Below are 26,629 nucleotides of genomic sequence, written 5' to 3' on the forward strand. Positions count from 1 at the left end.
CACTTTTGTAACTTTTATCAGTGCACATAGCATCTTACAATGCACTGGGGATACTTTTGTTCCACCCTTGTCTTTTACACTTGAGATTTTTGTTTACTTTTATATGTGCCTTAAGACAAGCTGTTGGCAGCATATATGCGTTAGTTCTAGTGTGCACATTCACTTTTACCGCGTATGGCTACTAAACGGGACTAAAGATTGTAACTTGTTGTTTTGCTTTCTTCTGACCTTGTCAGGTCAGGATATCCTATAAAGTGTGTGTGTGTGTGTGTGTGTGTGTGTGTGTGTGTGTGTGTGTGTGTGTGTGTGTGTGTGTGTGTGTGTGTGTGTGTGTGTGTGTGTGTGTGTGTGTGTGTGTGTGTGTATACGTGTGTGTGTGTGTGGGTGTATACGTGTGTGGGTGGGTGTATACGTGTGTGTGGGTGTATACGTGTGTGGGTGTGTGTATACGTGTGTGGGTGTATACGTGTGTGTGTGTACCACTGCTGGCTGTTTTAATTGTGCACATCCTTACCATTGGTGGGCTTGGGCTTGCTTCCAGACAGATTTTGGATAAAGGGACGACTCCTGCAGCCATTTCCTCAGGTCAGCATTGGAGCCATGAATCCTGTGCAAAAGAGCAGCCGACTGAAGATCTGAAGAATACTCTGTTGAACTACCTCCTTTCTTCTCCTTGGAATCTTCTGAAGGTAGTGCTACTCGGAGGAGCCTTTGTTTAGTTCCTGGGTTGCTGACCAATTCATTGACTCTCAGTTCAAGTGCTAGAGAGCTGAATCCTGCAAACCGTACCTGTGGAGAAGAGCCGTCTACTAGGTTGTTTTGGGTTCCTTGAGCCATTTTCACTGCAACCACTGATTAGTACCTACCTTGGGGTCCTAGAATGGGTTATTATTCATTATATTCTCCCTTGGATGTCTCTGTGGTAGTGATTTCTGGGAGGTGAGTCCTCACCCCAATTCCCAATAGACTGTCATTGGGGGATCCTCCTTTGCTGCAACTACTTCTTCTGGGATCCGTCTTCCGAACTCTAGAACTGTTCCTTAGGCTCTACCGTGCCCTTACGTGGGGTTGATAGTCGCAGCCACCACACCGTTGGGGTAGATCTGTACTTGCGTCTTTCAAAATGCATTGACCCTTTACCATTATTTTTTTATTGAGTGTATTTGGTTAGACAGATAAAACCATTACACTGTATACAAAGAAAACATAAACAATGACAAACAAAGCTAATAACGCAATAAATAGGCATATTCGTTACAACTTTAAACATTTTAAAACAACATTAAAACACTTTTCCTCACGACAAACACAGTATTCAAAATAACCCTAATGCCCAATCATTATGGTGCCTCAAAACTGATCTCCAGCAATATCCATAAAACAGTGAACAAAAGGACAATGTATTTCGAGGGGATTGGGTGCTCCGACGTATTCCATATCTATGACAGGTAATGTCCACAGCTGTGCTGCTTCGGAAAATCTTTGGCGTCTGCGTCGATGACGTGGATGCGCCGCCCCGAGGACCTCCTCCGACAGCCGACGTCGCCCGATGTGATAAGTAGGACGCACGACACCCATAGCCTCAGTTCCGTTATTTCTGCGAACGTGTTTGCTTCGTGAATCTCAGTACGCCTGGACTCGTTGGAGTTGCTGTTTTCTTTCTCGGTTCATTAAACCTGTTCGGTTGGTGTGCAGACCTGTTTGTGGCGATGTCTTTTTCATCTTCGACCCCGCGTCCGGGCTTCAAGAACTGCGGGAACTGTGGGTCCAAGATGTCGGTCACAGACTCGCACGACGCCTGCCTCTGGTGCCTCGGGGAGGCCCACGATACGGACGACTGTGTCGACTGCCAGTCGCTCACTGCGAAGGCCTTGCGAGAACGCAAGAAGAAACTATCGGTAGGTCGGGTGTCTAAGCCCCGGAAGTCGAGGTCTGCAGGGCTTTCGACCGATGACTCGAGGGGTGACTCTCCGTGTCTCGTAAGTCCGGTGTGTCTCCTTCCACGAGTCGGTCTCGCCACTCCTCCGCCTCTTCTAGGCATTCCAGGAAGCGCCGGCATAGGTCGCCTTCCCCGTCCTCTTCCGAGGACTCCGCCCGTCGGCGGGTCGCTTATCCCTCCATGCAAGCGACACCGGAGGAATGGGCTTCCTTCAGGAAGCAGATGCTGGCGATTCTGGAATCGCAGGGCACCGGTCCGTCTGCGCCTCTGAGTGGGGTCGGTCGGCACCGGTCGAGAGACACTGCCTGTACGCCTTTGGGCTCGGGTGGTCGGCACGGCTCGCGGGAGAGGTCCCACTCGGACAAGGGTAGCCGTTCTCTCCATGCCCGTTCCAGGTCCTGGTCCTCGACGCGCTCGAGACCGCGTGATCCTGTGCCATCTTCGAAGAAGACGTCGACGCCTGTGGCGCCGAGGTCGTTGACTATTTCTCTCGAGGTTTCGTCTTCGAGGGGGTCGTCGACGCCGTTGGCGCCCAGGTTGTCGAGAGACACGCTCAGAGCTCTGGCTTCGAGGACTGTGTCGACGCCGCAGACGCTGGAGGCGCTGCAGCTGACGTTGACGCCGATTCGCTCGACAGCGACGCCTTTTCTGCCGATGCCGACTCGCTCGGCGCCCTCGATGCCTTTCGAGGCAGTGGTGTCGGAGGGGCCCCGTGGCACAGGGTTTGCCCCTAAAAAGGCTATGGCTAAGGTCAGGCACTGCTTTGGTCCGCAGAGGTCTTCCTCTCCCCGCCTGGAGTACATTTCAGAGGGTGATGAAGGCTCTGATGGCGGCCTGGTTCCGGTTACGGTTCTGGATGACCTTATCTCGGGCCATAGTCAGTTTGATGACCTGAGGCAGTCACTGCATGATGCCAGTGGACTGGACACCTCTCCGGAGGTGGAGTTTTGTCGGCCGGAGCCTGGCACTCATGCCGATTCGTCATATCGGCGCCTTATGTCTCGGGTTACCGAGTACTTGGGTTGGTCAGCTCTCCCGGCGGAGTTCGTTCAGGATGATCTCACGGTCATCCTTGATCTCGGTCCACCCACTGACCCAGTTTTGCCTTTTCATATGGCTTTGCAGAGAAGGGTGGCGGCAGCTTGGACTGCTCCAGAGAGTCTCCCGGCAGTGGGCAAGTCTTTGTCGCGAAAATACCGTCCAGCCAGTAGTGACCCCTGCTACTTGTCTAGGCACCCCACCCCGGAGGGTTTGGTGGTGCAGGCGGCTACGGCCCCGGCTAAGTAGGCGTCGTATCCTACCAACCCGCTGGATAGGGACGACAAACGTTTTGACGGCTGGGTGAAGAAAGTGTTTTCTTCTGGGGGTATGGCGCTTCAGGCGGCACACTCCATATGTGCCTTGTCTCGTTTCACACACACTCTGTGGAACTGTGTTGCATTAGCGGCTGATCATATTCCCGAAGGGGACGGTTTCCTTGCTATGGTTCAGGGTGGCAAGGATGCCATGTGTGAGGCCGTTCAGTCGGGTTTGGGCTTGGCGGATTGTGCCAGCCGGTCCATGGCGGCGAGCACCGTAATGCGCAGGTTTGTGTGGTTGAGGAAGTCTGGGTTCGCTCCTGATGTGCAGTCCCGCCTCCTCAACATGCCCTTTGACGGTGAACACCTTTTTGGCAGCAAGGCTGACGAGAGCCTTGAGAGGTTGCAGACCTCCAAAGCTGCAGCAAAGTCGATGGGCGCTGCAGTTCGCCAACCTCCGCCTTTTCGTCCTAGGGGACAGCAATGGAGGGGAGGTTCCTTTCGCTATTACTCGTCCTTCAGTAAAGCGAGAGGAGCTAGCAGTCAGGGGCCATCGTAAGAGTGCCAGAGGTGGAATCAAAGGTACTCGAGGTCCCAAGGCCGCTCAGGCAGTTGCCTCTTTGGCCTCAGGCAACGCCGCAGCCGCTACCACTCAGTCATGAGGCCAGGTCCCATGGTTCGCCGGTTGGAGGAAGGCTGGTGCAGCATCTTGTAGAGTGGCAAGCCATTACTTCAGATGTGTGGCTTCTGGAGATCATAACCCACGGCTACTGTCTTCCTTTTCGGCAGAGGCCTCACGACAATCCACCAGGGAACCTCTCTTTGAAGAGTCTGGATCCGCTCCTTGCGCAGGAAATTCGAGCCCTGCTGGAGAAAGGCGCCATAGAACTGGTGCCTGTAGCGGAGAGGAACAAGGGATGGTATTCCCCTTATTTTTTGATTTCAAAGAAAGACGGGGGATTATAACCCATAATGGACTTGCGCGGTTTGAACAAACTCCTCAGGAAGGACAAGTTCAAGATGGTGACTCTCTCTCAAGTCCTCCAGGCCCTTCAACTTCAGGATTGGTTGGTGTCTCTCGACCTCAAGGATGCTTACTTCCATGTGCCGATCCATCCCAAGCACAAGAAGTACCCGAGGTTCGCGGTTGGCGACTCGCACTTTCAGTTTCGGGTCCTGCCGTTCGGATTGACCTCCGCCCGAGGGTTTTCACCAAGCTCATGGTGGTGGTGGCAGCGCATCTCAGGAAAGGGGGGGATTCACGTCTACCCCTACCTGGACGATTGGTTGATCAGGGGGTGCTCTCACGAGCAAGTCCTGGATCATCTGTCCGTCACCTGCCACTCCCTTCACGGGCTGGGCTTCTCCCTCAATTTAAAGAAGTCCCATTTGACACCAACGCAGCGGCTCCAGTACATCGGAGCAGTGCTCGACACGTCCCTGGGGCAGTGTTTTCCTCCTCAGGTGAGGGCTCTTCACATTCAGCAGATGGTGCACAAGTTTCAGTTTGCCCAGACTCTCCCAGCGTCCGAGTTCTTGAGACTGCTCGTCCTCATGGCATCCTGCATTCTTCTGGTGCCAGAGGCTCATCTGCAGATGAGATCTTTGCAGTGGGCACTCAAGCTCCAGTCGTCTCAGACCTCCGGCAGGCTGTCGGACCCTGTTCAGGTGCCGCCCTCGGTAGCCCGGGACCTTCTGTGGTGGGCCGTCGAGGGCAATCTGATGAAAGGTGCCCCATTTTGGCTGCCCTGGCCGGAGGTGACGATCGTGGCGGACGCATCCCTCACGGGATGGGGAGCTCATGCCAACGAGCTGACAGTCAGCGGTCGTTGGTATCCGTCAGAGTCCAGACTCCATATCAATCTGTTGGAGCTGAGGGCCGTCAGGCTTGCCCTTAAGGCTTTTCTGCCGACTGTGCGCGGGAAGAGTGTCCCGATTCTGACGGACAACACGGTGGCCATGCACTACCTCAACAAAAAGGGGGGGGCAGGGTCACTTCCGCTGTGCAGGGAGGCGATGCAGCTCGAGTTCTGGGCCATCCAGCAGGAAGTTTCGATCTCGGCAGTTCATATGGCCAGAGATGACAACGAGACGGCGGACGCTCTGAGCAGGCAGAGCACGATCTCTCACGAGTGGGAGCTGGCTCAGGAGATTCTCCTGGAGATCTTCGCCCTTTGGGGGACCCCTCAAGTGGATCTCTTCGCCTCCAGTGTCAACCGGAAGTGCGAAAGGTTTTGCTCGCGGGAATTTCCTCCAAAAGGAGCCTTAGGAGACGCATTCGTGGTGGAGTGGTCATTCCCACTGCTGTACGCGTTTCCTCCAGTCCCCGTCATCCCGCAAGTTTTGCGGAGGTTACGGAGGTTCGGTTCCCGGATGATCCTCATTGCTCCGGCGTGGGCCCGGAGGACGTGGTACCCGGACCTTCTAGACTTGTCCATCTGCCCCCCACGTCGTCTTCCCTACCGAGACGATCTGCTCTCACGGGAGGGAGGTCTGTTTCTCCATTCAAAGGTCAGATCCCTCAATCTTCACGCTTGGCTTCTGAAAGGTTGAGGTATAAGGATTGGGACCTCCCTGAAGACGTGATGGAGGTGTTGCTCTCGGCCAGGTGGCCAGCAACAAAGTCTCTGTACCGTTGCCGTTGGAGAAAGTTCTGCGACTGGTGCAGAGTTCATAATGTGGATCCTTTTGAATGTGACATTCCCATGGTTTTGTCTTTTTTGCTTTCTTTGGCCCACAGGGGTTTGCAAGTGGGGACCATTAAAGGTTACCTGGCGGCTCTGTCCATATTTAAGCGCTCGTCTGAAGAGTGTTCATATTTTAAGATTCCTTTAATTTCACAGTTTTTGAAAGGGCTCACTAATGTGCTCCCTCCGTCACCTTTTTTGGTGCCAGCTTGGGATTTGACCATTGTTCTTAAGTTTCTTATGGGTGCTCCGTTTGAGCCTTTACATTCTTGCCCTTTGAGGCTGTTAACTCTGAAAACTGTGTTTTTATTTGCGGTTACTTCCGCTCGCAGAGTGAGTGAGTTACACCGCAATCCACCGTTCCACCACCGCTGCATCTCAAAAAGAGCAGCACAACGTTTGTTGTACCATCTCATGAACTGAAACAAGCTGTGCAAAGTTTCTCATGCGGCTCTGTGTACCTAGCACAGAACGAAATGAGCAGCAGAACATTTCTCGTGCCACTGGACGAACCTAGCACAAATCTAAAGAGCGGCACAAAGTTTCTTGTGACGCTGCGCGAACGTAACACAAACAGAAAAGAGCAGCAAAATGTTTCTCATGCCGCTCCGTGAGCCTAGCATGAATTGAAAAGAACAGAATGGCGGGGGTCACTCCCTCACCACATGGATTAAAGAGGTGGCATATGTTAGAAGATGCAAGGGCTTTGAGGATGCAAACATTGGATGGATGGCTTCTCAGGTTGCTTGGACTTCAGCTCCACTGCTGGGTACAAAACATGTAAACTAGTGTGCCAGCAATAGCTTTATATTGGAATTTGCAGATGGAAAGGAGGTTGGTTGAAGTGTATCGGATGATCCCCCCCCCAGACCTATAAGGTAGGTCTCGATGGTTGAAATATTTGGGGGACGCTTTACAGAGTTGTTTCTGTAGCGGGCACATGCTATTGAGTTTCAGATAACCAATTGAGAGAAGGCCTAGTAGCAGTGAAATGTTCACCTCTCTTAAGGCTGTGATTAACCAGTTTGACAAGCATATAACATCTTTATAAATATAACCTGTGCGGGGCACACAAATAACAGAGTATGTGTGGTGTCTGACAAAAAAAGCATTTAAAAGAAAACTAGTGAACGCAAGCAGGATTTTTCAGTTTGGAAATTACTTTCGTTTTTTTATGGAAGTGTGAAATGCGCGTTTGGAAAACAATAGCGTGCCCAGCATGTAGAGAGCCTGCATAACACGCAAAGGAAGGGGCACATAAATTATAGGATATTTGTGTGGTAGTCCAACAAATATCTGTCTTTTTATGAGAGAGCTACTAATAAATAATAATGCAACAAAGAGGTTTATGAAGTTCTTAATATAATTGTGAAGGCATATGTTATTACATCTTTTTATAGAGGGGAAATAATCAGGCCCAAAAAATATTGGTAAAAATTCTGAGGTTTATAAATATCCCCATCCCGATATCGCCCGCTGGTAGCACTCCACTGTTGGCCTCCACTACAAGTAGCTCTAGCTAACGTAAAGGTTGGAGACCCCCTGCCCTAGAGCCAGGGAGAGGAACACCAGTTTGTGTGTGTTGCTTTTAAGTTGCCCAAGACCTCCAGGAAGATCCTCCGAACTCCCAGAAAGCAGGTCTGACCGAACATGAGCCACCTCAACAGAGTGCTGGACCCCAGATGCAAGGAAGGCCCATCTCAACAGCCAAGAGTCTGGGCTGGTGCCATTTGTTGAGACGCAAGGAACTGAAACCGCAAAGTGCCACTGAATAGAAGTTGGTCCGTTTCTGTCACCGACCGTCCCGTTGCAGTGTAGGAGTCCTCTAGACATACTCCCTCTTGTTCCCACGACTGAGGCCCAGGAACGCAGGATCTGCAGAGCTGCACAGGAACCTAAGCCAGCCTGAACCGTTTTCTTTCTAACCAAAGGTACTGTAAAGTCTAAGAAAACGTACCTCTTGCGGTGTAACCTCATTTGTTCTCAGTGGAGACTTGTCGTTGTTGCTTCTGTAGAGTTGCTATCCGCTTCTTAACCTCACAGAGGTGAAGCCTAATCAGCTTCTTGCCCTTCTTTGATTTTTTCTTTTCTTCAAAGACTTCTAAAACATTGTGCAATACTTTTACTTACCTGCAAGATTTGCTTCAGCTCACCTATACTTTTGCCCAATTGACTTTGGCTTGGCTCCCTGAATGACTCTTCTTCCCTCTGACATTGTGTTGTCTTACTTCCAGGAAGGGGTTAAGTAAATTTGCATTGGGGTTTGCCAAAATTACTTACCTGCTTCAAAATATTTGTGAGAGCTCTTTTTTTTATTCTAATAACCTTTCTCTTTGACAAACTCCTAAGTATTGTTCTAAATGCAACATTGATATATTAATGTCCAGTGTCCTAGCTATTTAAGTCACCTGAGGGTGTAGGAAGTGTCTGTGTGTCATCCCAAAAGGGTGTTTATTGATTTAGAAGTATTAAAAGTGTGTATTTTGGAGTGTATTTGTGTGTTACTATTATATTGCCCCCTTTGAAGAAGGCTTACTCAAACTGACTGTTAAATTAATTAATAATTGTTTGATCAAGAAACCTTGTATGGAAGAGTTCATTTGAATACTTGTCACTGTGAATCTCTGTGTAACTCCCCTACAGCTCCCATTGAGCCCTCTTGAGATAGGCCTGGCTGCGCAACACGCTACCAACATGTGTAGTACAGAATTTATACCAAAGGTTGTGTTCCTATTGCCAGGAGGTCATGGTTCTTGTAGTGCACCCAAATGGTACTGCATACGATCTTGCCTAACAGCAGGGAATATACGCCTCAATACCTGATAGATCTGAGAGACCCTGGCTCCCCATCTTCCTGTGTCAGGAAACCCTGCAACAGCTGACTCGTCTGTGGGTCCTCCGGTATCCCCCTCCACATGGCGGCCAGCCGCCTGGTCACCAAACCATGCGTTACAAAATGCCCCTTCACCACCCCATAGCGGGTACTCCATTCCAAAGGACAGCAACCTCCCATCTTCAAACAGGTCCCCCATTGTCTTGCACCCCCGATCTCCCAAGCCAGACACCCCTATCGTCTATCACAAAACGGAGAGTCGGGTCCACACCCCATGGTAAATCTGCACTATAGAGACCGGACAACTACATTTTCCTCAGGAGCTTCCTCCAGAGCGTTCTCACCACCTGGAATACATTGGTGCTCCCCATTCCTCCTATCATGCATCACATCAGCTCTATTCCCCTTCCTGTGAGTTGGAAGCGGCCCCAGCAACCATGTTAGCAGTTCACCCCTTGTGTCTGTCCACACCAATATTGCCTGCAACTGGGCCGCAATGAAGTAGAGCTCATAGTCTGTCAAATTAAGGGCTCCCCTGCGACCACGGGCATCTCGCACACCTTCTCGCCCAACGTTCTAAGAAATACTTAATGCCATATGGTATGTTAGAGAAATAGCAAAGAAGCCTTGGGAGTAGAACCATTTTGCATAGTGCCACCCTCACCATTAATAATATCGGCAGCATTTTCCAAAATTGCACCGAGTCTCCGATCCCAGACAGCGCTCTGCCAGTATTGTACACAAATGTCTCCTCCACATCATGGAAAACTGTAATTCCTAAGTATTTAAATGCTTCCCCCTGCCTCTGTATCCCCCAGTCCGGGAGGGTATATAAATTGGGGTCACGCATGGCCCCCAACGGAAACAATACAGACTTGACTATTGACTCAAAACCCTGACAGCGTGCAGAAATTACCCAGAACGCCTAACAACATTGGCCTAACAACCTTGTGATCAACCTGATTTTCTGAGAAACTGATAACTTGTCTCGAATTTTAGGTACTAACAAGTCCGCTCTCTTAAGCTGACGTACTGAGGCGAGTGCTTGGTCGAGACAGCTATGGTGATAGCCTCTCTCAAGGAAACGTGCTTTGATGATAATACTTTCATGATCAAAATCCTGAACAATTGAACAATTCCTCTTGGCACGGATAAGCTCTCCTTTTGGGATATTTGCTTTTACATGATATTTGTGGCAACTTTCTGCATGCAATTTTGAATTAACGGAAGTAGATTTATGGAACGTTTTAGTTACCAAACCATTTGGGGTTAAGTCAATCGAAAGATCCAGAAAATTAATGTGAGTTTGACTAATGGTAGATGTAAATTGTAAGCCCCAATCATTATTATTCAACACGGAAACAAATTCATGAAGTAATTCTTGTGTTACAGTCCAAATCAAAATAACGTCATCTATATAACGTTTCCACAAGTGAATGAATGGAAAGTAGACAGTTAGCGAATACAAATGACTGTTCACAAAAATGCATAAAAGCATTTGCAAGTGCTGGTGCTAAGCTAGCACCCATTGCCACACCATTTAGCTGCCTAAAATACTCATTGTTGACTACAAAGATATTATTTTGCAAAGTAAATATCCGAGACACAATGCATATATTGGAAATGCAACCAAATCAGGTTGATCACAAGGTTTAATTCGGACAGTCATAAAATCCATAATATTTTGAAAAAACATTGGCACCTGTTGCATCTTGATTCAGACATAGCAAATTGGCTTGACCCTCATGTAAGCATTACGTTTAGCAAAGGCAAGTCGCTCAATAAACTTTGTCCCTCCTTCATGAGTAGGCCCACTCCGACAACTACTTGGTTGCATTCAGCACGTGTTGCAGGGTTTCACATGTGGATTCTGCAACATGTGCAAATTTACACTGGAAACATCACAGGTTTCCTTCGGAGCGAGAGGTGATCATGTTATTAATTAGTTCATTAATTGCAATTCCAAATTTGTATTGTATTATTTGCACTTGTGGTCTTAAGAACATTGGCAGCACCATTAGACCGCTGAAGATACGTATCCGTGAACATTTAGCCACAATTGGCAGTCAAGATTCGAAATACCCTCTAGCCAATCACTGGCAAAAATTACATCAATTGGACTGTAAAGAAGATATTCGGTTTGTGGTCCTTTGTAAAGTGACACTACCTCCGAGAGGTGGCAACCTTATATTGAAACTACGTGAAATAGAATCTAGATTAATTTGTAAATATTGTACTGTATTTATTGGACTAAACTCTGATCATGAATTTGCAACTTTTCTGTAAATTACATTCTTACATTGTTTATGTATATAGGTGCCATTGCATCCATTATATTATGGTTTAAATACGTTAAATTTTGATGACTTCCAGCAGCGCACTCATTAACCAGTGCCTTAAACTTAGCCGGGGTAATTGCACCCTTCACCTTGCTTTCTTCTTTTCAACTGTACTTTCCCTATTCCACTGCTCCCTATATGGACTCTATTCGAGTTCAATCAAATGGCTTACTTGCCCAATAAAGTTTTCTCTCCCTCCCTTCTATTTAAGCTCCCTGGAAACACCCACGCGCGCACGAGCACTTTTGCATTTGTTCTTTCTTAGCAATACATGTCTCCTTCGTTATTGCTTCTTACAAGGATTTCATTTCGTGTCGCATTAAGAATGGTTCTTAATTAGTACTCCTAATTTATTCAATGCTAATTCGTTTTGATTCAGGTACTCCTCGTTGTTTTTACTTTCTTTTCCTGCCTGCGTTTAGCGTTTCAGTATATCCAATATGGCAGCTTCCATTAGTTCCTTGTGGCCACGTACGGCCCATTCTTTCCTGTCTCCCTCCCAGAGGCCCTGTTTGTTTAGTCCGTTCTTCATTTCCGCGGCTGCCGTTTTCATTCATTGCCATTTTTCGCGCACGGCCGTCTAGGTAAGACGTTTTTCTATGGTCCCTGTGGCTTATTTTAACTTAATGGAGTTTCCTTGTTATATGTAGAGTTCTAATTTAGCAAATCATGCTCAGCCAACTGCGAGCAATTAACTTGACATGCTCTGTGTTTGTGTGCGCTTACTCTTATCATGTTTGGATTAATTACTTAGTGCATTATGAAGCTCTACTAGTTATTGGATTCTTTGTTGAAACACCCTCCTTATTTCCTTGTTATAGATTGGTTTTATATATAATTTTTCATTCTTATTGCACCTTTTCCACAATAGCGAAGCATTGAGGTATGCAATTTTAAATCTCTAATTGCTTTAATTCCATCGCATTAACTATTCACTTTGGCTAATTCCCTCATGGTAATTTTTACTTCCGTAGAGTTTTTCTTCGCACTGTCCATACATTCTAATTACCTGGTCCATCCTCATAGCAAGGTAAACACCTTTTGGAATGTTGTTATGTTCACAAACATATTAATCTACCAATAATATCAGACGCCTTGTTTTTGATTGCACTGCTGTAGTCAATTTCATTGCAATTTTGAAATTGATGCACCATTTGTCTCTTCTCTTTTTTTTGTTCTCTTTGGTTATTCATTACCCACCTTGGAAATTCAACTAAATGCGGTATTGCAATAATTTTCAAATTTTTCTGCTTTTTGATGTTTATTGATTTTTTATGTTTGCATTTGTACTTATTGAATTGAATATTGCACATATGTAATTTGGCTACCCACCTTTTGTTTTGTCCGTGTATGTTATGCCAATTTCTGTGCTTTTATTTGTGTTATCCCCGTAAGTCTTCGCCTTGGATGAAGAGCTGGATTTAGCGCGAAACACGTGTCGGGCTGTTTTCTTTGGCGCAGTGTGACTGGGACCTATTCGTGTTTAATTTGCATTTACCTCAGTGGAACTATACTGGCAGTATATTCACACTCCCCAGACACCTGCAGCCTTGGTGCTTTCCGTCCAATTGTCTAGATACAAGCGCTGTGAATTGTGACTTTTTCTGCCATTAATGTCTTCCTAACTTAATTTGTGGCTGTGTGTGCGCTTATTGTGGGCTTCCGATCACTCTCACCCGTCCTGAGACTTAGTCTTGACCACCTACCAAGCTACCTAGATTGGTCTGGCTTGTTCATAAAGTTCCCCTGTTTCACTAAACCAAGGGTTGCCTCCTAAACTTCTGCCCACCAGATCAGAGTTTAGAAATCCATCTTAACAGATCCGGACATCCCTCCTACTTCAATCAAAGTGGGACAGCGAAGCCTGCCTATCAAGTTGAGAAGCAAGTGCCTCTGCCAGGTCCTCCACCACCTGCTTGCTGTCTGCCAGATCTTTCTCCATTGCAGTCACTGCCCTCTCCATTTCTCACAATTGATCTTGTAGGACCTGTCGCACCCCTGTCGCCTTGGAGATGAAGCTCTCTCCAATGGTTGCCTTTAAGGCCTCCAACAAAGTCCCAGCTGATTCACCAGACCCCTCATTAACTTCAAAGAACCACACTATCTCCTCCCGCAGTGTAACCGCGAACGCCACATCCTCCAGGGATTCAGTGGAGAGCCGCCACACTCTCACTGGTGGAAGTCACTGTAACCCCTGCAGCTACGTAACCTGAGGTGAATGGTCTGAGATGACTCTCCCCAAATATTTCACTTTATCAAAAGAATGAAAGTCCTCTTCCCCCACAAACATATAATCCTGCCGGGAATAAGACCCATCGACCCCCGAAAAAAAGCATAACCTATCTTGTCAATGCGACTCCCGCCACAATTCCACCAGGTCAAAGTTCCCTACCACCTCCCTCAGGGATGTCACTGCCTGCTGTTTAAGGTAATTGGATCTCCCTGTACTATCCAAGTGTGGGTCTTGTAGGCAATTAAAACCCCCAGACAAACTGGCATTCCCTATAACCCCCTGCCACGCTCATCACTGATGAGAAATAGTCTTTCTGGTCCACATATGGTGCATAAGAATTGACCACAAAGATGTGCCTCCCCTCAAGTGTACCCATTAGCACCACAGTCCTTCCCACATCTGTCAAAACTTTATCCACCCGGATCGGTACCCCTGCCGCAACCCAAATTTAGACTCCTCTGGCGTATGACGAGTATGATGTCCCCACCACCACTACTCCCCCTACCGCTTCCTAAGGGAGTCCAGGTCTTTCCACACCATATGTGTTTCCTGGAGCGTGGTGTGAGAACCCTGAGGGTATTCCCCGAAGGAGACCTCGGGAATCCCTTATTCAGGTGGCCAGGGGAGGACTGGCGCTTTCAGATTCTGATCCCGGGGGTGGATGAGCGAGGGAGGATCACCTGGGTAGGGGAGCCCAGGGTTGTGCTCGGGAGAAAACTCCAGGTGAGACGCGGTAGCATACCAAGGAAGAAGGAGAAGAGAATAAGATCCTCAAATCCTTTATAGGTTGTTCCACATCTACATCTCTTCTACAGCATGAATTTCCCTTACCCAAATCCAACGACCCCTCCATATCTGGCAAATCCCCATAGGAGCCCAAACCCTGTCACACTTAAAAACCACAACTCCCACAATCCCACCCCTGTTTATTTTCCGACCATAATCCTTGTCATTCCCGTTAGTTCCACACACCCTACAAATCTTGCCCTTCTGAGAACACCTTTCCCTCTCCTATCCCGTAGGATGACTGGAATCCCTACCACCACCCTTTTCCAACCTGAACACTTTTCCACATAATGATGAACAACGGACGAATAAAACTGTTTACCCAAGGGTCATGCAAAGTCAGGCAATTGACCAAAACCTCACACACCTGACGGCCCTTTCCTTTCCCCATAAGGGTAAATGTTGGAGCACGAGGGCACAGATCGAGATAGGTAGACCGCATGGCTTGAGAACTAACTCGGCACAGCAGTTGAAGAGGAGGCAATAGACAGTGAATACCGAGAGGGTGATAAGGAGAGAAGTGACCTTGCTCTTTTCGATCAAGTCCCATGAAACTTCTGCAGACGGAAATATAAGACTGTGATCGAAGGCCAGCGTGTGTTGCAGCAGATGTCAATGGTACACAAGACCCTCCTCTGCTGATTACCAAGCCGGGGAGAGACACTTGTCTTGGTGGTACAAACCTTAACTCCAAAGAGAAGGAAAGCCAATCGGTTCAGCTGGTGATTCGGTAAGAAACCGAACTGTGTTGAACGAAAAGTAGCAAACTGCTCATTTGAACATTGAAAGATATAAAGAAACAATTGATGAAAGAGGGGAAAAACCACGGCAACAGAAGTGTCCGGCACCACATGGGTGCCACGCAGTAAACTCTGAGCGATTAACCAACGGTACAGACTACCATAACCAGAAGGCCGTGGGAAGAGGCGAAGAGAGGTCAAAGTGGTTATACAGGAGTACATTCCTCTGTACTGTCGAAAGTCTTAGACCAACAGATGATTGTGAAGTTGGGGGATATGAATCCCGCATGGTGAAATCAGTATGTGAACTGTCTGTTTGGTAAAAGTTAGCAAGAGTGTACCCGGCGGAGGGATGCTAACGAGAAGGGGCGAATTCTGAAGTCCCGAAGTACAGTGAACTGTATGTAGAAGTTGGTGAAAGTGAACCCGGCAGAGGTAAGCCGACAACCAGAATAGTGTGTTGATCGAAAGTGAACCCAAAAAGGGGTGTCCACAGTGAACCCGGCAGAGGGAAGCCGACAATCAGGGACACAGCCTGAAGAACTGCTTAAAAAGACATTAAGAATTGTGAAAGTAAGACGTATTGGAAGACTAGGGCAAGTGCATTGCCCCCCATTGTCAAGTGGGTCTGAGGCCGGTCGAGGGAGATCCTTGGGTGAGAAGTCCCCTCACCCAAAGTCCACTTGGAAAGGAACTTTTTGTTTGTTTGCTGTTGAATACATCAGGCCCTCGAAGGCAAGAGACTTTTTATTGAAAAGAGACTTAACCATCGAAGAACTTGATAGCTGGAATAGAACTGTCGGCTTGTGCTGGGAAAACTCGAGTGTGTGCTGTGCTCCAAGGTCCCACCTTGTCCCGTGCTGAAAACGTGGGTAAGGGAGACCCCTGGCAATCACATCCTGACTTATTTGTGAACACTGCTTGCTTTATTGAATCCCACACTCTTTCTGTAATTAGTTGTAAGGAATTGGCAATTGTTTATTTTTTGTATAGGCACATTTTATTTTGACACAACGCCACAAGGGCTGCCTTACTTTTTATTTGATAATAAGGCAGATAATAGCCATATCGGAGGTTAGCTTTCTTGCTTCCGATGGCCTGATATAATAACAAAGTTCCTATCGGATTGCACTTGAGGTGATGATTCTTAACCCCTGGGTCTCCCTCTTCTGGGCGCAGACCCCTCTGGAATATCAGCCTCCTTCCCATCTGGTTAACTGTGGCTATTATTCAAAATGATTTCTTCCGTTGCATTCATGTGTTGTTGGGGTGATGGCTTCTCACCTCGGGATCTCCCTCTTCTGGTCTCCAATCCTTTTCGAATGTTTGCCTCCCTCTGTCGGGTTCACTCTGGCTTTTGCAAAGATATTTACACCTTGGATTTCTCCAATCTTAATGTATTTATAACAACTCCCCGTGGACATCCCTCTGCCGGGTTCACTTTTGTCTACACTTTTGTCCCCTTTTATTGGTGTCCCTCTGTCGGGTTTACTTTTGCCACTTTACATTTCCTTTTGCTTTCTCTTGATGCGGGAGCCACTTCCCTTGCGTTTTGAAAGGTTTGTTGGTCAAAGACATTGTTTTGATTTGACTGGGATTTTGCTAGACCCCTGTATGACCACTTTGACCTTTCTTGGGGACTGTCCTAGGGTTTTCTGGTAACATTAGTTTCAATCAACACGGGATTAACCAGAGTGTCTCAAGTGACCACCCACGTGGTGCCGTTCCCTTAACAATTTGCAGTTCTTTGAATTTTCCTCAAAGTGCCACTTTGCAATTTTCATTCAACACCGTTCAGTCTCTTATCGGTTCTCCCCTCGAATCACCGGCTTTGATGAACCGCTTGGCTTTCCTTGTATCTGGAATCAAGGCCGGTACCACGGTAGCAGGCGTCTTTCTCGGTCCTGCTTATCAACGTAGGCACGCTCTGTGTACCGTTCACATCTGCTGCAACATACTTGAGCCATTGTTTGTGGTCTTAAGATTCCTTCCATGAAGGTCTCGCAGGTCTGGGTCGGAAAGGGCAAGGTCGTTTTTCTCCTCTTCAGCCTTTAGGTTCTCGCCACCTTTCTCCTCTACCTTGCTGGTATTGTGCTATCATGCTCCACCTTTTATCTCTGTGGGGAAGGGAAAGGGCCGTCAGGTGGATGTGATTTTGATCAATCGCCTGATTTTGCCTGACCCTGGTGTTGGGACATAGCAGGTAAACAGCATTGGTGTCGGTCCATCTTTCCTGGTGTGCAGAGAGTGTTCATGTTGGAAAGGGGTGTGTGTGGTAGAGTGTTTGAGTATCCTACGTGGTAGGTTGGTAAAAGGTGTTACAAGAAGGGGGATACCGCGTCTCACCCGCCGGTGTCCCACTTCCTCTCCCCGAGGACCCCCCATCCAGGTGATACTCCCTCTCTAGTCCACCCCCAGGAACTGGATCCAATAGCGATGGCCGTGTGCTGGCCACCTGGATGACAGACCCCTGCGGACTAGTCGGGGAGACTCCTTCAGGTCTCCCACAGCTATCAACAAAGCACCCAAAAATACATGCGATTCCAATTCCTTGATTGCTTTCTCCCCATCTTCCATCTAAATTGCTGCCGATGACGTTTGCCTCCTAAAGTCATTGTTTTAGACTTGGTTTCATTTATTTTTAGGCTATTCTTCAATGAGTATTCATGTAGCGCAGTTAAACTGTAAGCCTATAGGTGTTTTAGCAAATAAAACAATGTCGTTGGCATAAGCGAGCCATAGAGTAGATGTTGTCTTCAATCTTGGGAGGTGTGGAGGAATTATTTACATTTCAAATGCCCCACCATGTCTGCCATATATAAGTAAAAGAAATACTAGCGACAACACACACCCTTGTTTCAGCCCGTCTGCTGTTGGCTACCTGTCAGGCTGAGAGTCGTAGACCAGACCGGAGTCTGCGGAAGCTGCTGAACCCTCGACAATCCCCCTGAAGTGCAACACTCAGAACCCTGATTACTACAGTTCAGCATGCTGCACCCCTAAGGGAAAGGGGGAAGTGGATAAAAAAGAAAACACCAGGTAAAACGCTGAATTTGACTTCTATCTGGAACCTGCAGATAGGAAAAAAGCAACAAGACAACCTCCATTTAATTCTACGTGCTTTTGCCTTATTTTCTAATTTATCCTCTAACAACAAGATAAAAACCATACCTGATACTTCTCCTTGGAACCCCAGAGAAGTAGGCATACTTGCAGATGATTTGAGTTTCTTTATTCTGTGATGCTCTCTTACTAAGCTTCCTGTGGCTGTCCTAGATGAGAAATGCTGCTCAGTCTCCTTCTCTCCCCTGAAGGTGAAGTCTTTCCCAGATAGCCTAAGGGCTGAAAATCTCCACCAGCGGTGTGAGTTAAATAACTTCTTGCCCACCTGTTTTGCTTAAATATTATAGTCACTGGATTATTTAAGAGTCTAGGTTCTTCACACAGTTACTCCTTCGCGAGTAAGAATCGCTCCCGAGATGTAGACTGGAACGCGCCTCCAAAATCCGAAATGATCACACTGCGCATGTGCGCAATCGAAAAACGCATCCAGTGAAAACCTGTGCACGCGTGCTTAAAAAATCCCCAGAATGAAGATACGCCCAACCGCGCACTAGGGCACCGAAAGGTGATGTACAGCGCACGTGCGGAATTTGAGTATGGAAATGCTATGACACGCGCGAAGAGGGATTAGAGACAGGTTGATTCGCGCACACATGTTGCCGACACCTGTTCCTTGTCGGACCGTGCACACGCTCTACTCCAACAGTGCTACGGAGGTTCTTTCTACTCGCGCGCTCATCCCCTCACTCGACAGACTTAATTCCTGCGCCAATTTGAAAACTGCTTGCACTAGTAACGTGAAGCAAAGTAAGCATTCAGGCAGGCTTATAACAACTTTTGGATTAGTCTTGCTCAATTAGATATGATTGTCAAACTATGTACACTTGCAATTAAGCTGTGAAAAAACCAAAGCATTCTACTTGCTCTCATAACAAGGTAACTTGGATTTATACTATTGATAGTCTTTAAAACTAAATTAATCTTTAAGAAAAGTCCTTGACGGCACCCTCTCCTCCCCTATCAGCTTAACCTGCGGAACCAGGCAAGGATCCACTGTCACCACTCCTCTTCGCACTAATTATGGAATCGTTCGCCCAACGGATCAGGCTGAACCCTGCGATCAAAGGCTTCCAGTCGGGCGCAGCGCACCATAAACTGGCCCTCTATGCGGAAAACGTCCTGCTGACCATCACGGAACACAGTACTTCCCTCCCGCAGGCCCTGGCTGAGATAGAGAGCTATGGAAAGGTTACAGGTTTTGCCCTCAACTTCCGGAAATCAGCTGCAATGGGATTGGGTCTGTCCCTGGAGGACCGGGAAGCCCTAACCCCGCTATGCCAAATACAATGGACAACCAGGGGAATCAGCTACCTAGGAGTCCAGATCCCAGCTAACCCTAAAGAGGTCTATCGAGCAAACTTTCCTCCACTATTCACAGACCTCGAGGCGGACTTAAAGCGTTGGGCGGCACAAGAGATCTCACTAATGGGCCGCATTACGCCCTGTAAAATGAACTTGCTACCGAGATTCCTGTACGCTTGTTCCTCGCTCCCGGTACCAATCCCGGCGCCAGCCCTTCAAAACCTACAGAAGAAAATGTTGCAGTTTATTTGGAGGGGGAAGAAAGCCAGAATCCCTAGGACCACGATGCTAGGCAACGCAAAGCTCGGTGGCCTCGGAGTCCCAGATTTACAGAAATACCAGATGGCGGCCCAGCTGACCTGCATTCAATCATTAGATACTCACCAACCGCCCCAGATGGGTGGATCTCGAACAGGTGCAGCTACCTCTCCCGCTGCGCTTTCTCCCACACATCCCTCCTTTGGAGCGCCAACGGTGGCGGGAACTCCTGGCGACCACCAAACATACCATTTCTGTCTGGGACAAAGCGCTGAAACAAAAGAAGACTCCGGTGGGACTCAGCCCCTCCTCCCCGGTGTTTATGAACCCAACTTTCTCACCCGGTCTGTCCACCCGGAACTTTGGGTCCTGGATCGCGGGAGGTCTGGAGACCCTGGGACAACTCTTTGAAGGGGGACAACCCTGTACCTTTGAGCGATGTAAAGAACTCTTACAACTTCGGGAACAGGACAGATTCACATACATCCAGTTGCGCCACTGGTGCTCTCACCCACAGACCCGCCAGGCAGCTACCTGCCCCCCCCCCCACAGCTATTGAACTGACCCTCAATGAGCTCCCAGTCCGAGGGAGAATTTCTACTCTATACAAACGCCTCCAAAATGACTTTTAATCTCCAAGACCCGGTATATGGCCCAATGGGAAGCGGGCCTGGGCCACCCAGTCAAGGACCAGCAATGGGTTGACATTTGGTCTCGGGCTCACACCACCTCATCCTGCATCACAAACAGAGAATGCGCCTACAAGATCCTCCTTCACTGGTATTACCCTCCCCTAAGACTTCACCATATGAATCCCACACTTGACCCGAACTGCTGTAGACAATGCGGCCAAATAGGGTCTTTCTTTCATATGTGGTGGTCCTGCCCGAAGGCCCAAACGTTTTGGAAACAATGCCTAGCGACGATTGCAGACATTACTGAGGTGCGGCTGCCCCTAGAACCCGAACCCATTCTTCTTGGAGCTCCGATTCCCGGAACCTACCCAGGGTCCGGACCCAAATCCAAACTACTATCCCAATGCTTACTGGCGGGCAGAAATGTGATAGCCAGCACTTGGAAAATGGCAGAAGGCCCTCTTATGCCTTTCTGGTGGCTAAAAGTGTGGGACATCCTGATCGCTGAGAGGGTGGCGGCTGCCGGGCCAGGCCGCCTACACCGCTTTAATAACATTTGGGGTCCGGTCTTAGACTTTGACCAGAACTTTCCATCCCTGACATACAAGCCCCAACTAGCTAGGAGAACTCTACAAGATGGTGATCCCCTCGGGGACGGGAAGAGGGACCTTAAAACCCGGGGGAGGTGAGCGAAGGGCGGCTAACTGTATTGTTTTCATGCCACATGTCACGATTGATCAAGCTTTGTATTGTTATAACCTGTCTGTTTAAAATGAACATATTTTTTAAAAAAAAGTCCTTGACTCCTACTTCAGTTTCTTCTATTGCTCCTGAAAACTATTTTCTGGCTGTAGTCACTTATCTTAGAGTACCTGGAAGTTTCTCTGCTTCTAAATCCTGTCTCCTGGAAAACCCTGAGAGGTCTCTGCACTCTCCGAAAACGTCTGCTGGATCTCTGGATTCCGAAAACCTTGTAGACCCAAAACTTAAAGTGGAGCTGCATCAATGAAAGTCCTCTCAGCTGGGCATCAGACAATGTAAGGCAGTTTAGAATGTTCATTGTCTGTCCTCCTGCCAACTCCAGCCAATCAGGATCCTGCTGGGAACCTCCATCTTGGCTAGGGACACTCCCCAAGCCCTGCGAGAGACGGTTAAGGCCAAACCAACCAAATAATATAAACCTACCTACTAACACCAATAAACCCCCAAAACTATGAGTGCACCGTACCTGACACTACCCTGTTCTATTACGTCTAACCAACTGTTCCGTAAAGAATTGCTTGATGAACTTAAGAAAGAGGCAGACTTATACCTCATTCCATTAATTTACTCCAGAGCCTATCTCACTTTACCATTATATACCATGGAATAGTGAACTGACACTGGAACTTGCCTTTAAGTTATTCAGGGGTACTTAACTGCCCTTGGACATTTCTACAGAATCCCCTAGGGGTTCAATGAGTTCTGAACTAAGAATCTCCATGTCTGTGCTCGCCTTGCATTTCTGCAATGGTAAAATGTAAATGAAACACTGTAACTGCAACTGGTAACAATGTTTATGTTTGTCATTGAAATGTATCAGTAAGGTAGCTATTGGTGAAATGGCCATTGAGCCTTGGAAGCTTTTGCTAAAGTTTACTGTATTTCCATAGTTGCATTAATACTGTTGAAAGGCTCCAGGAGGTCTGTATTATTAGTATGTTGTGTTGTAGGCCTAGGGTATTGTGAATCAATTATTCCCACTGGGAAAAAAGTTGTTTCCGTTTTAATCATCCCATGCGCGCTGTAAGGGTGCAGAAGGAGGAGACTGACACACAGGTGGCATGATTGTTGGCATAAACATGTATTTAATAAAAAATAAAGAGGAAACCTATCCGTCCTCCACTCCAAGAGGGGCTTCCCTGCCTCAACTAATGAACTAAGGATTCGGTCAGAATGTCCAAGCCAATGAAAAGAGTCCACCGTTGTGTGTCTAAATGCCGACTTCTGTCCCTCACACTAGTAACTAAACTAAATGGGAAGTGGATCTTCTTGGTCCCGAAGTATGGTTCCTTTCTTCTGGACAATGAAGGCCGGAACTATACCCGAGAGAATGACTCCCTTCTCCAGGTCTGTTACTTTACAAGATACAAAATAAAGTTCCAGCTTCTGGTGCTGTAAAGTTCTGAGGTCGAACTCAAAAGGTAAAGTTCCAACTCAAACATCTTTTCTTACTGCCCATAGTTTTCTCCACTATTGGGTTCCCCGAGAATGCCTCCCTTCTTCAGGTATCTTAATTTTAGTACTTTCGCAGTGCCAGGGGAATTACTCCCTTGCCCGGGACTTCCTCGGCCTTGCTTCACAGTACAGAACACCAGGGGGCATGGTTTCCTTCCCCTGATCTCTGTTGGCTTGCCGTTCCACAGTAATGGGGGGTATATCTCCCTTTTCCTGGCCCTTGTCAGGCTCTTTACAACAGTTCACAAAGGCTGGGGGAATGACTTCCTTCCTGAGGCCCTTCTCGGCTATTCTGAGGCAGTTTGCAATAACAGGGTAAATACCCTTCCCCTGGCTTTTGGTGTACCAAGAAAATGTCTCCATTCTCGTGGTACTGTATTCTCACAGTTCTGCTCCAAAATGGGGAATGCTCATCTTCCCCTGGTCTTCCTTTCACCATGTTTTACAGCCGCTAGATGTGGGTCTCAGACCCGTAGGATCCTGCTGCTTTCCTTTGGCAGAGCTGGGTCACTTTACTCCCAGGTACTGTGCCGAAGAAGAGGATTTGTGATGCTCTTCTCAATTGGGTGCGAGTCCCGGACCCAGCGCTCGTATCTCTTGAACCCTTCCAAAGTCCCACCAATCGTCCTGGCAACCCTGGTACCTCTGAGGGTCCTGCCTACACTCTCTGGGTGGGTTAACCTTTGTTGTGTCTCCGGTCGGGTTCCTGCAGACTTCGTTAGCCTTTCCGTACTCTGCAGTGGCTCCGCAGCACTCTTCTCTTCGCTTGCAGCGTCTCTGCCACTGACCGTGTCGTCCATCAGTCTTCATTGTCTGGAGGTTGGCTCCTGTAGCCTTCCAGGCCGTCTGACCTCGGCAAACGGTGAGTGAGCTTCTCAGCAGGACGATAAGCATCCCAGGTGCTGTCTTGAGTTCCTCTGCTTTCCAGCCCTCACTATCCCGGCTTCTCCAGGGATGACTTCTCTCTGGGTTCCTCCACTGTTTCGAGTCCCTCCTCACTTTGTATGCTCATACAGTGTGCATGTTGACTGGAACGCTTACTTTGGTTCCTCAGGGCATTCCTCATTCCTCCCCACTACTACTTTGTCCCAGTGTTGACATGGCCAATCTCTTCTGGGTTAGTTGGATTCTTCCTCGTCCCAGTCTTCCAGTGTAATTCAGATGGGCAATCCCTACTCTTCCTTGTCTCAGTATTTCTCATGTTCTCATGAGGGTTCTGTTATCTACCCTACACAAATACATGTAAGTGTGGGGAACTAGTGTGCCCTGTATATATAGGGTCAGGGGATGAGGGAGGTTGTGGTGGTTGTGGTGCAGTGTGAACATACAACGTTCTCCATGGATAGTCATCCCTAGTCCCATGGGGGAATTCCACCCCATGAGAACCACTCGCTGAGTGCCACCCCCAGAGGGAGTATCGGGTAGCGGCCTCACCTCCCTGGCCTCATACAACATGGCTCCCCCTCTGGGAGAAATGATGGCATCCAAGGATTCATCACAATGCCCATGTATTCGGTGCTGGCCACGAGGCCTATGGCCTTTCACATCAACTAAGGTTGGGATGTGTCTTTAGGACATGGAGGGTGGGCTAGAAAATGGAAGCCGATGCTCCGGCTCCCGCTGTGCTCTACACAACAGGAACCAGGAAGTTGCTTATGGGTTTCTGCCTGCATAAATCGCAGCCAGGAACTGGAGTGTCAAGGAGTACTGAGCGCTGGTGCGTAACTGAGCTTTTGGTCCTCTTGACTGGAAGCACCACAGTGAGAACCAGAGAAGGAGGGACGTGTTAGTGACACAGGAACGCCTCTGTATGTCCACCGTCCGATAGGCAAAACCCTTGATCAGTGGCAGAGTCTAGGGTAGCTCTCCCTGTACCACAAAAGCATACCAGGATTAACGTGGTACAAGGACAATGCTGGGCACTGTAATGGGGTACTGCTGTTGTTAAATAGCACATGGGCCTGTGGTGATTGCACACACACATAATAAACCTTCATAAGGAATGTGATGATATATGCAGTCGAGGCGCTGGAGGTCAAGGGGGGCAGGTATGGCATTTTCTTTATTGGGCATCGCTGATACAACAAGCATGATACGTGTTATTACCTGGCTAGACTGGCCTACATTGTTTTGAGGATGAATACATTAGCTTGCATCACATGTACAAATGCACTCTTTAGGTTACCCTGCTATACATCCATGTGAACTTGACTTTGTTTATCGATGACTCCTGCGTGATGTGTGCCTGCTTTCTATTTTCAGAGTTTGCTTCACCAGTACTGTGGATTGTCTGCTTTCTATTTTCAGAGTTTGCTTCACCAGTACTGTGGATTGTCTGCTTTCTATTTTCAGAGTTTGCTTCACCAGTACTGTGGATTGTCTGCTTTCTATTTTCAGAGTTTGCTTCTCCAGTACTGTGGATTGTCTGCTTTCTATTTTCAGAGTTTGCTTCACCAGTACTGTGGATTGTTTTTCGTGCCCCTCACAATGCTGATGATAAATGATGACTCTGCCAAGTGCAAGAAAATGGCCTCCCTCGCTATCAAATCACTGCTCTCCAAGATCGACACCGAAAACCAGGATTTGATGTTCTCTTTGATTATGGCGTGGTTTAAAAATAAAAAGGTATCCTACGTGAAGAAATTGAATAAGTAAAATGTATGTATGTGCCACTCTGTTTACACTTTGTTAAAACCTTATTTATTTTCCTATGTCTTTTTGTTGGTATATGGCCAATGGGGCTGACTGAGTCCTGTATCCTTCAGGCGCCCCTAGAGATCGGGATCACATAGGCAGGTGTGACTGGCTAGAAAGGTTAGGTCATTTGGGCAGTCAGACTTACGTTCCAACATGCCCCCTTCCATTCAGTAGAGTACCATCACCTGTGGAGAAGAGCTGTCTACTGACCAGGCTGTTTCCGGTTCCTGGGGCCATTTCCACAGAAGCCGCCAGTGTTGGTGCCTACCTTGGGGTCCTAGGAAGGGTGATTATTTATGATATTCTTCCCCGGGTGGCCCCCTGGTCAGTGGTAGTGATTCCTGGGAGGCACAAGTCCTAACTGAAATTTCCCCATAGACTTGCTCTGGGGGATCCTCCTATGCTTCAACTACTTCTTCCACTTTTGTTATTTGCTTGTCTTGCTGAGGCTCCTAGTGTTGGATTTCTCCATTATAAATCTAGGACTACGAATCCCAGAATTCGAAGAAACAACTGGACTGCCATCTCCAGAATGGAATGGAACGCTGTATATTGGCTCTGTAGACTGCTCTAAGGGCCTAGAATGTGAGAGTTCATGTTGGGTTTGGCATATTTAGACTACAGTGAGTTTTCTTGTACAGTGCCAAGGTGGGAGAAAACCAAGAGGTGTACATTCCATCGAAAGCTCTAAACCTCCTGTTCCATTGTTTAAATGCAGGTGCCTTCATATATGCATTAGTGAACGTATCATTATTGGTCACTGTGAGAAACCAGAAAGGTACCTCACCCGCTAGTCCCTGAGGGTCTCTGTCTCAGATGGCCAGGGCACGGCCAGCGCCTTTGGATCCAGACCCTAGGGGTGGACCAGTGCGAGAGTATCACCTGGGTGAGGGGTCTTCGGGGAGTGGGACACCGGATGGTATCCCCCTCCCTGTAACACCTTTACCCCATCCTACCTGATGGGGTATTTAGAAACTCTACTTCCCCCTACCCTTTCGCGTCATGGACACTTTCACATGGACAGCCCGCTCTGGGAGAAAACAGACTTACACCCAAGCATTGTACCTGACATGTCCCACTACTATGGTCAGACAATTACTGGTAATCACTCGCTCCTGACTTCCATTAAACTTCCCCACACGGATGAAAGGCTGAGCAAGAGAGCAAACCCTGAAGGAGGCAAAACACACAAATCAAGCATATACCTGATCATTCTTGGAGGTTTTTCATAGATTTCAGGAAGGTCAACACCATCTCCACCTTCAATGCCTATCCCATGCCACGCATCGATGAGTTATTAGATAAACTCGGAAGTGCCACATTCCTATCGACCCTAGACTTAACCAAGGGATATTTGCAGGTCTCTGCATATGGGCCTGATAAGGAAAATACAGCTTTCTCAATGCCTCTGGGACTATTCCACTTCAAAGTTCTCCCTTTTGGACTGCATGGGGCCACAGCCACTTTCCAACGGCTGATGGACCGTATTTTACAGCCCTACTCTGATTTCTGTGGGGCCTATATTGACAACATAGTCATTTA

General features: G+C 47.9%; 1 protein-coding gene across 1 annotated transcript in view; it reads left to right on the plus strand.

The window, feature by feature from the left end:
- Positions 1–26,629, plus strand: part of UTP20 (UTP20 small subunit processome component) — a 1,390,303-nt gene that overhangs the window by 1,227,439 nt on the left and 136,235 nt on the right. The window contains exon 54 of the mRNA XM_069629877.1: positions 24,833–25,015. Within this exon, the coding sequence (XP_069485978.1) occupies positions 24,833–25,015 (183 nt within the window). The remainder of the gene's footprint in view (positions 1–24,832; positions 25,016–26,629) is intronic.

The sequence above is a fragment of the Ambystoma mexicanum genome, chromosome 12, assembly GCF_040938575.1.
Source record: "Ambystoma mexicanum isolate Mex_15411 chromosome 12, UKY_AmexF1_1, whole genome shotgun sequence".
NCBI lineage: Eukaryota > Metazoa > Chordata > Amphibia > Caudata > Ambystomatidae > Ambystoma > Ambystoma mexicanum.